The 11,123-nt window shown below is 39.7% G+C and overlaps 1 protein-coding gene across 1 annotated transcript in view; it reads right to left on the bottom strand.

Annotated features, from left to right (window-relative positions):
• PRKDC (protein kinase, DNA-activated, catalytic subunit) overlaps positions 1–11,123 on the bottom strand; it is a 227,419-nt gene that overhangs the window by 3,499 nt on the left and 212,797 nt on the right. Inside the window, exons 78-84 of the mRNA XM_008706669.2 lie at positions 10,870–10,937; positions 9,926–10,146; positions 9,517–9,609; positions 1,983–2,072; positions 1,499–1,570; positions 1,222–1,423; positions 500–688 (exon numbers count right to left, since the gene is read on the bottom strand). Of these exons, the coding sequence (XP_008704891.1) occupies positions 500–688; positions 1,222–1,423; positions 1,499–1,570; positions 1,983–2,072; positions 9,517–9,609; positions 9,926–10,146; positions 10,870–10,937 (935 nt within the window). The remainder of the gene's footprint in view (positions 1–499; positions 689–1,221; positions 1,424–1,498; positions 1,571–1,982; positions 2,073–9,516; positions 9,610–9,925; positions 10,147–10,869; positions 10,938–11,123) is intronic.

The following is an 11,123-nucleotide window of genomic DNA, read 5'->3' on the forward strand; positions in this document are numbered from 1 at the left end:
TACTGGGGAGAGCTTTATAGCTTTTTATACACATTCTAATAGTACTACCCGTAACAGTGACAATGACAGTGAAGGACTGCAGTTAGGTATCACACCTTATTAAGGATGCCATCAATAAGCTTCACTCTTTTGGGGCTGTATTATGAAGAACCTCAATATTTAAGAAAGCACTATGTGTCAAATCAAGGGATCTCAGGTGGAAGAGATTTTAAGCTAAAAGTTGTCTCAGAAATCAGACCCACCACCAATGGGTCTATATTAACTCCTCGTTAGAAATACGCTCATTTGAAACAACAGTTTTCTCCAAATGAAGATTATGTCACGTATCTGGTTTTCAAGCCAACTGCCCCCAAATGTTAATTTTAAAAAATACTACACAAAACAATGTAAATATTTTAACAAGCACAATTTGGTGTATTTCCATCATATAATAAGAGACACCAGATAAGTCCTTGGTATACTGTAATAATAAGTGAAAAGTACATAAAAACAAGCCTACTTTCCAGTCAAAGGAAGGTTCCTTTATAAACACGTCCATGGTGTTAGTAAGCAGGTCAGAGTGTGAGCGGAAGGCTCTCAGTGCATGCACCATGACACTGGACATAACACCTGCTTCTTTCATTGGTAACATCAGATTGATAAATTGGCGAGTCAGACGAAAAGGCATCAACTCGGGGACAGGCAGAAACTAAAGAGAAAAAATATGTACGAGACGGAGAACATATGAACTAGAAATCTCAAAATAAAAGGCAAAATAAAAGGCACAAAGCACCCTTCCACAGTTAATTGTTATTCACAGTTAGTGAAAATATGAATGCTTCTTTTCTTGGAATTAGCTACACAGATGTGAATGCACTATGCCCAAGAGTAATCAACACAGTCATCTTTGCAATGCACAAACCTATACATGTAGGACCACGCAGCCTGCAGAGATTTACAAGTACATTAGATTAAGGGGCTTCATAAAACCTCCTTATAGTCTTCCCTTTTTATAGGAACACATTTTATTCTTGGCTTTGATTATATAATTATCATCACACCTTCTGTAACCTGTTTGAACAAGGCCAAAACAAAGTTGAGATTACCCCTTATTCTTTAAGAATGTCAAATTTAAAAGCTAATTGATATGTCATTTCTTCCTTAAAAACCATCCAATTTCCAGAAGGTCCTATGACTATGGTTCTAAATGAGCAAAGAACTATGACAGCAAGGTGAGCATACCTGAGTAGCTGATCCGAATGCATGTCCAAAGTCGATTCCGATCATTCCACCTGTCTCCATGCTTACCATGAAATTGTTCAGATGTCTGTCTCCAATGCCCAGAATCCAGTGGCTAATGCACATAAGAGCATGAGAGCTGGCAAAGTGGGAGCGAAGCGCCAGGAAGGCCTCAGGGCCTGTGCTCATCTTCAGAAAGGCCCGCCTGAGGGAGGGAGACATGATCTCTGTAGTCTCTGCTATACCACCAACTGGTTTGTACAGTCAAAAGGATACTTACTTTAAGAGATCAGCTGGCACTTTACTTTCTCTCCTTCTAAAAGATGTGACTGTTTCAGAACGACTAGCTGACCTATGATTTAATAATAGGAAATGTCTAATTAGAGCAAATTTCTGTGACTTGAGATTTAAAATTTAAAATTATTTATATTAAAGCTCAATTATCAAAAAATAACTAGGTTTTGATGATCTGAGGCAAAAGTTCCTCTTTTTTATTTTATTTTATTTATTTATTTGAGAGAGAGAGAGCATGAGAGAGAGACCACGAGCAGGACGGGAGAAGTAAAGGGGTAAATAAATCCCCCTCGCTGAGCAGGGAGCCCAATATGGGGCTCAATGCCAGGACCCTGGGATCATGGCCTGAGCCAAGGGAAGACGCTTAACCAACTGAGCCACCCAGGCACCTGAGGCAAAACTAGAAAGTAACACGCAACTTTGAGAAGAATTAACTAGTTAGTAAAAAGGAAAATCAAAACAAAACTTACTTAAACATTGACATATAAGCGCTAACGTCGTACTTCCCAGATATCTTCGTCAGCCAGTCTCTATATTCACATGGTGGTGCTTTAGGGTCACTAACAAGAAGGAAAACGGGAATCAGCACGAGGAAGATATTTAGCATTATAATGATTTCAGTGGCAAAGATCACCAAGAATTCACTGAAAAGCAGTGAAGAGTTAGGGAAAGAAATGTGACTTTTAATCCTATTTAATATTAACACTGAATCCATGCTACTCTGGATCTGGAATCTCAATATACCATTATTCATTCTTAGTTCCTCCTGAAGAAACCAAAGCTATTTCCTATGCAAAAATTCAGGCACAAAATGATTACATACAATAAATTTCCACTTCATACAGAGAAGAACAAGATGAACTAAATGTAAGTGTTTATGATTCAGGCATATGGTTCTAAAAATCTGGTAATAAAAAGAACCTTAGCAACAAGATGACAGCACAACATGCAACTTACTCAGGGTAGGCAGGAAATGATAAGCCATATTACTACTACAAACTAAAAGGCCGTGGATCATGTGTTGAAGATGGATTAAGTCTGTTTTTGGATTGCCACACTTTAGCTTCACCATTTCCAGTATGCAGATGCATACAAAATCCATACTAAATATGATAAGATATTTTCTTAAGTGACAATGGCTTTGAATTGAATTTACAAAGCTGTTTTTGGTAATATTTCACAGGCAAAAGGCATACCGGGCTGTTGGAAACATGGGTTTGTATGTTCAGCCACTTTGGGGCTTGTCAAAAGCTTTAACGAGTTTTCCTAAAAAGAAATCTAAAGATAGAACTATTTCACTTGTTAGTAGTGTGATCACTTAAAGTGAATTTTTTCTGAGTTGCTACTACATTAATTTCACAATACAGCTTTCCATTTCAGTCTAAATTCTCTCCAAGTTTCATTTGGGATGAAAATCTTTAGGTTGGAAAACTGCAACATGTAAATTAAGAAAAAAGTAGCAATGATTTTACCAATAGGGACTGGAAGTGCCCTATTTACTAAAAGGGCCTGAAAGTAGTGGGAAGTAATTTATACACTTCTGTATTTGAAAAGCACTTTAAGCTCTATTGATACCTATGTTTACATTATGTATTTATTTTACATTACTATCCCATCTTAGAAACGGAGGCATGGGAACAAGGGAAAGACAACTCACTTTTTCAAGATTCCTACTGTAGGGGGGAGTTAAGATGGCGGAGGAGTAGGGAACCCCTTTTTCAGCCAGTCCCCTGAGTCAAGCTGCATAGGTACCAGACCAGCCTGAACATCCATGGAATCAGCCTGAGATGCAGGAAGATACATTTGGATCTCTACAAATGAACATCTCCAGCGCTGAGTATTGAGGTACAAAGCGGGGAGCCGTGAAACTGCGCACAGATATTGGAAGATAAACGGAAGGGGAGGGAGCCGCCACGTTCGGGCTCCGAGAAGCGGTAGCCACCTGCACGGGGGAGCGGGAGGACTCCCGGACCGGCACACGCCAGAGAGCAGATTGAGACCGTGAGCCGGGGAAGCGCGCCACCAGACTGAAATGGAGCTCCGATGTGCTCACTGGAACCAGACTGAGACCTGGAGCTCCGGAGGGCGCAGGGACGGCTGGCGGCTGGAGGTGTCAGAAACACAAAAGACAGAGACGCGCTGGCCCTGAAAGTGAGGGCTGGGACGCCAGGTGTGGGGTGCACATCCTGGGACGCTGCAGGGTTGAGCAGCACCAACAGACACAGAGTTAAAGTGGTCAGAACATCAGTGAAGAACGGTCCGCGATCCCTCTGTTCTGACACAGAGGCTGCGATTTGGCCACTGCTGCACTGACTCTAAGAAGAAGCACAGCAAACCACGAGAGAACACCGCCAAAGAACAAAAGCCTGGAAATACCAGCTCACAGTGTGCCCACCCCCATTCCCCTCGAAGGGGACACAGAGACTTCACCCAAACAGGGTTGCCTGAGTATCGGCGCGGCAGGACCCTCCCCCAGAAGGCAGGCTGAAAAATAAAGAAGCCCACATCCCTAAGGTCCCTATAAAACAAGGGAACACTGCCTGGGTCCTGGTCAATAATTTGGGCTCTGGACAACCCTGCAACCTCTCCTCATCAGAATAACGAGAAGGAGAAGTCCCCCCCAGCAAAGAAAAGACAAGAGTCTGTGGCCTCTGCCACAGAACTAATGGATATGGATATAACCAAATTATCAGAAATGGAATTCAGAGTAACAATGGTCAAGATGATGTGTAGACTTGAAAAAGTATTAACGAAAATGTTAACGAGAATATAAAATCTCTAAGGGCAGAAATGAGAGCCAATCTGGCAGGAATTAAAAATTCTATGAGCCAAATGTAGTCAAAACTACAGGCTCTGACGGCCAGGGTGAATGAGGAAGAAGAACGTATCAGCGAATTGGAGGATGGGTTAGTAGAAGACAAAGCTAAAATAGAATCTGGGCTTAAAAAAATCCACGCTCAAGAATGTAGGTTATGGGAGATTACTGACTCAATGAAACGTTCCAATGTCAGAATCAACGGGTTCTCCGAGGGGGTGGAGAAAAACAGAGGTCTAGAAGAGATATTTGAACAAATTGTAGCAGAAAACTTCCCTAATCTAGCAAGGGAAACAAGCATTCATGTCCAAGAGGCAGAGAGGACCCCTCCCAATCTCGACCACGACAAACCTACGCCACATCACGTCATAGTGCAATTCGCAAATATTAGATTCAACGATACAGTATTGAAAGTGGCTAGGGCAAAGAAATTTCTCAGGAACCATGGCAAAGGTATCAGAATTACGTCAGACTTGTCTACACAGACCTACAATGAGAGAAAGGGTTGGGAGGGCATTTTTAAAGCTCTTTCAGAGAAAAACGTGCAGCCAAGGATCCTTTATCCAGCAAGGCTGTCATTCAGAATTGATGGAGAAATAAAGACCTTCCAGAATCGCCAGTCATTGACCAATTTCGTAACCACGAGACCAGCCCTACAGGAGATATTAAGGGGGGTTCTATAGAGGTAAAAAGGCCCCAACAGTGATACACAACAGAAAGTCACAATCGATAGAAACAAAGACTTTACTGGCAACATGGCATCATTAAAATCATATCTCTCAATAATCAGTCTCAATGTAAATGGCATAAATGCTCCCATAAAGCACCACAGGGTTGCAGATTGGATAAAAAGACATGACCCAGCCATTTGCTGTCTACAAGAGACTCATTTTGAACCTAAAGATACGTTGAAACTGAAAGTAAAGGGATGGAATACCATCTTTCACGCCAATGGACCTCAAAAGAAAGCTGGGGTAGCAATTCTCGTACCAGACAGATTGGATTTTAAACTAAAGACTAAAGTTAGAGACACAGAAGGGCACTACATTATTCTTAAAGGATGTATCCAACAAGTGGATATGACAATTATAAATATATATGCCCCCAACAGGGGAGCAGCAAGATACACAAGCCAACTCTTAACCAATATAAAGAGACATATAGATAAAAATACGTTAATAGTAGGGGATTTCAACACTCCACTATCAGCAATAGACAGAGCACTGGAGCAGAAAATCAACAAAGAAACAAGAGCTTTGAATGTCATACTAGACCAGAAGGACAGAAAAGAGAAAGGACCCAGATTATTAAAATTATGAATGAAAAAGGAGAGGTCACGACGAACACCATTGAAATTGGAAGGATTATTAGAAACTTTTATCAACAGCTATATGCCAATAAATTAAGCAATCTGGAAGAGATGGAATCCTTCCTGGAAACCTATAAACTACCAAGATTGAAACAGGAAGAAATTGATTTTTTAAACAGGCCAATTAATTATGAAGAGATTGAGTCAGTGATAAACAACCTTCCAAATAACAAAACTCCAGGCCCGGACGGTTTTCCTGGGGAATTCTACCAAACATTCAAAGAAGAAATAATACCTATTCTCCTAAAGCTATTTCAAAAAATAGAAACAGAAGGAAAGCTACCAAACTCATTCTATGAGGCCAATATTACCTTGATCCCCAAACCAGGCAAAGACCCCATCAAAAAGGAGAATTACAGACCGATTTCCCTAATGAATATGGACGCCAAAATCCTCAATAAGATCCTGGCTAATAGAATCCAACAGTACATTAAAAGGATTATCCATCATGACCAAGTGGGATTCATCCCTGGGATGCAAGCGTGGTTCAACATTCGCAAATCAATCAGTGTCATAGATTTTATCCAGAAAGAAAAATTCAAAAATCATATGATTCTCTCAATAGATGCAGAAAAAGCATTTGACAAAATACAGCATCCTTTCCTGATTAAAACCCTTCAGAGTGTAGGGATAGAGGGTACATTCCTCAATCTCATAAAAACCATCTAAGAAAAGCCTACAGGAAATATCATTCTCAATGGGGAAAAGGTGGAAGGCTATCCCTTAAGATCAGGAACACGACAAGGATGCCCACTCTCGCCACTATTATTCAAGACAGTACTAGAAGTCCTTGCAACAGCAATCATACAACAACAAGGGATAAAAGGTACCCAAATCGGCAAAGAAGAAGTCAAAATATCTCTCATCGCAGATGACATGCTACTCTATATGGAAAACCCAAAAGAATCCACTCCCAAACTATTAGAAGTTATAGAGCAATTCAGTAATGTGGTGGGATACAAAATCAATGCTCAGAAATCAGTGCATTCTATACACTGAAAGACATTGAGGAAGACATAAAAAGATGGAAAGATATTCCATGCTCATGGATCGGAAGAATTAACATAGTTAAAATGTCCATGCTACCCAGAGCAATCTACACTTTCAATGCTATCCCGATCAAAATACCGAGGACATTTTTCAAAGAACTGGAACAAATAGTCCTTAAATTTGTATGGAACCAGAAAAGGCCCCGAATCTCCAAGGAACTGTTGAAAAGGAAAAACAAAGCTGGGGGCATCACAATGCCGGATTTCGAGCTGTACTACAAAGCTGTGATCACAAAGACAGCATGGTACTGGCACAAAAACAGACACATAGACCAATGGAACAGAATAGAGAGCCCAGAAATGGACCCTCGGCTCTTTGGGCAACTAATCTTTGATAAAGCAGGAAAAAACATCCGGTGGGAAAAAGACAGTCTCTTCAATAAATGGTGCTGGGAAAATTGGACAGCTACATGCAAAAGAATGAAACTTGACCACTCTCTCACACCATACACAAAAATAAACTCCAAATGGATGAAAGACCTCGATGTGAGACAGGAATCCATCAAAATTCTAGAGGAGAACATAGGCAGCAACCTCTACGACATCGGCCAAAGCAACCTTTTTCATGACACATCCCCAAAGGCAAGAGAAACAAAAGATAAAATGAATTTATGGGACTTCATCAAGATTAAAAGTTTCTGCACAGCCAAGGAAACAGTCAGAAAAACTAAGAGGCAGCCCACGGAATGGGAGAATATATTTGCAAATGACACTACAGATAAAAGACTGGTATCCAAGATCTACAAAGAACTTCTCAAACTCAATACACGAGAAACAAATAAACAAATCAAAAAATGGGCAGAAGATATGAACAGACACTTTTCCAATGAAGACATACAAATGGCTAACAGACACATGAAAAAATGTTCAAAATCATTAGCCATCAAGGAAATTCAAATCAAAACCACACTGAGATACCACCTTACGCCAGTTAGAATGGCAAAAATAGACAAGGCAAGAAACAACAATTGTTGGAGAGGATGTGGAGAAAGGGGATCCCTCCTACGTTGTTGGTGGGAATGCAAGTTGGTACAGCCACTCTGGAAAACAGTGTGGAGGTCCCTTAAAAAGTTAAAAATTGAGCTACCCTATGACCCAGCCATTGCACTACTGGGTATTTACCCCAAAGATACAGACGTAGTGAAGAGAAGGGCCATATGCACCCCAATGTTCATAGCAGCAATGTCCACAATAGCTAAATCATGGAAGGAACCGAGATGCCCTTCAATAGATGACTGGATTAAGAAGTTGTGGTCCATATATACAATGGAATATTACTCAGCTATCAGAAGGAACGAGTTCTCAACATTTGCTGCAACATGGACGGCACTGGAGGAGATAATGCTAAGTGAAATAAGTCAAGCAGAGAAAGACAACTATCATATGATTTCTCTCATCTATGGAACATAGGAGCTAGGAAGATTGGTAGGGGAAGAAAGGGAAGAAGAAGGGGGGGTAATCAGAAGGGGGAGTGAAGCATGAGAGACTATGGACTCTGAAAAACAAACTGAGGGCTTCAGAGGGGAGGGGGTGGGGGAATGGGATAGACTGATGATGGGTAGTAAGGAGGGCACGTATTGCATGGTGTACTGGGTGTTATACGCAACTAATGAATCATCAAACTTTACATCAGTAACCAGGGATGTACTGTATGGTGACTAACATAATATAATAAAAAACATTAAAAAAAAGATTCCTACTGTAAGTCAGAAGTACTGTAAGTTAGCACTGGAGTGAGATCTGGAATTCCTGACTCCAGAAAGTACTGTTCATCAGTTTCCCTGTCTTCCAAGGAACACAGAAACAACTGTAGGCAAAGGACTCAAATGATTGTGATTAAAAGTTTGTAAACACAGTCTTATTTAGCAGGAGCAAGAGTTTGATAAGAATATGCTTAATTTTACAGAAATCATTTTTGACTGATGAGAATAGCACTCCTATGCAAATACTTTCAGGACAGAATAGAGTACAATGAATAGAAACAGGCCTTGAGCTATTTATCGCCATTTCCTCTTCCTTCATCCAATAGTTAGTTATCAAAATTTGTCAACTCCTTCTTCAAAATGACTTTCAATGTTGTCCTTATTTTTCTTTACAGAAACAAAAAACAAAACAAAACAAAAAACCCCTTTCTGTTTAAAAATATATGTTCATTGTTGACAACTTGGAAAATATAAAAGGATAAAGAAAAATAAAAAGCACCAATATCATGACCTAGATTTAATGACTAATAATCCTAGCTAGCATACTTATATGCTGGGCAGCCTAGGACAACTTACAGAACCTCTCTGGGCCTTAACTTCCTCATCTGTACAGAGGTGTTAATAATTACTTGTTGGTTTTTATAAGAAAGAAATGACTTCATGCATATTAAGAACTGAGAATACTGCCTAGCATGCAGAAAATGTTTAATCAAATGTTAGCTGCTAATCTTATTATTTATTTTATTTCCTTCAAGATTTTTGTTGTTGTTGTTGTTGTTGTTGCAAAGCTAATACTTTTTTTTTCATTGTGGTAAAATTTATGCAGCTACTGTTTGGAACGCTGTACTCCATTTAGTTTATTCACCCAGCCAGAGGTGGAGAAAACAACTAACCAGGGTGTGGCTCAGAGTCCCAAATTAGAAGGGGCCCAGAAATGTCACTGGAAGCCCGAGGTAGAGGAAACTTAATATAAAACACCATTACTCAGGGAGATCAAACTGGGGAGTAACAGGTTTGCAGGATGTGTCTGGGCAGAGCTGAAGGAGGAGTACTTAGGTTCCACATCACCTTGTATAAGCTGCTTTCTCCTCTCGTGACATGTTATTCAAAAGAAAGTCCTTCAAGGTAAAAGTATTTTCAATCCATTCAATTAGTCCTAATCTGAAAAGGAGAATAAATAGTTTATGAACACAAACCCAAACTGCTCTTTCTTCACTACAAAAAAGTTCTGTAGAATCAAAGCAGAATAGATTTCTTCATGTCAGTTCTTCATTTACCTTCTCCACATTAAATTTGAAAATCATAGATTTACAAGTGTTTATTAGTTCTGTTTAGTCCAGTCTTTGTGAAAGCTAAATACCAAATTGTCAAGTGACCTCCAATCCCATCTCTGTAACCTTAAACAAGGATTTGGCTCAGTGCTAGAATTTCCATTCACATAGACCTGCTCTGGAATGACCATGTGCATTTGTCCCACCTGGAGGTCATGGGTATGACATGGTAGGTCTTCAACTGCATGTTTCTCTGGCTACAGGCAGTGTCCTGAGAAAGGACGACATTCATGACCTCAAAGAGTTGTTCTATCCGCTGGTCCTGCCGCAGGTCTTCACCCCCCTTGACAAGGAAAGGGTACTCTTTCTCATCATGGCCTTGGATGATGATGCGCTTCGGCTTTCTGATAGAAGCCATTACTTTTACCTTTAAAAATTAAGAAAATATTTTAGGTGCGGTCTAAGAAAATTGACAGAACAGCTGATCATATCATTATCAAAAGAGGAAAAGTAAGGCTGGTTGGCACACATTCCTCAAAGAGAGGTTTCTCTTTAAGGACAGAGTGAAGTGACGGAAAAATAATAGAGAACCTAGTGCCAGCAAAATATTTGTTACCTGTTTATGCCCTACTGCTGTTACTCTAGAAACTTCATATCCCTTGTTACAAATAATTGCTTATAAATGTAGATACCTTAGCAATCAGCAACATACAAACTTCCTAAAATTACTTAATTTAACTCTACGTATGTTTTAAAATAGATACACACACACACACGCACGCACACACACACACAGAGTTTACTCTTTGAGTTTGTACATTGAAACACTGAAGCACTATATTAAGAGATTCAATAGGTAATAGGATCAGGATACTCTGTGCATTTGAGATCAAGATGGGAAACTGCCTTTTCTTTAGTAAGACAAATATGTCATTCTTACACCTGAAGAACTAAACACCACAATCACAATCTACCAGAAATCATTTGTGACTGAGAAAAATTTGCTCCTATGTAAATACTTTCAGGACAGAATAGAGTACAACGAAGAGAAACAGGCCTTGAAGCTATTTACGACTATTTCCTCTTCCTTCATCTAATAGTTACCAAAACTTGTCAAACACTGGCAACAGTCACAAACACTGGCACCTACCCGCTCATCAAACCCAGCGATTCGTGCATGGTATTCTGGCACTGGCTTTCCTTTGCCGTCGTACTGACCTAAGACAAACCACAGAAGCCCTACTTAGCTATAGCTTGTTACAGAACCCTGTATTTTTAACACGTACCTATTGATATAATAATAATTTTTAAAAAGCTATATAAATATTTTTACTGAAAGTTTCATTTAAAAAAAACTTGACTTTAAAAAAGATTTATTTATTTTAGAGAGAAACAGAGAAAGAG

The sequence above is a fragment of the Ursus maritimus genome, unplaced genomic scaffold (genome assembly GCF_017311325.1).
Source record: "Ursus maritimus isolate PB19 unplaced genomic scaffold, ASM1731132v1 scaffold_9, whole genome shotgun sequence".
In the NCBI taxonomy this organism is placed as follows: Eukaryota; Metazoa; Chordata; class Mammalia; order Carnivora; family Ursidae; genus Ursus; species Ursus maritimus.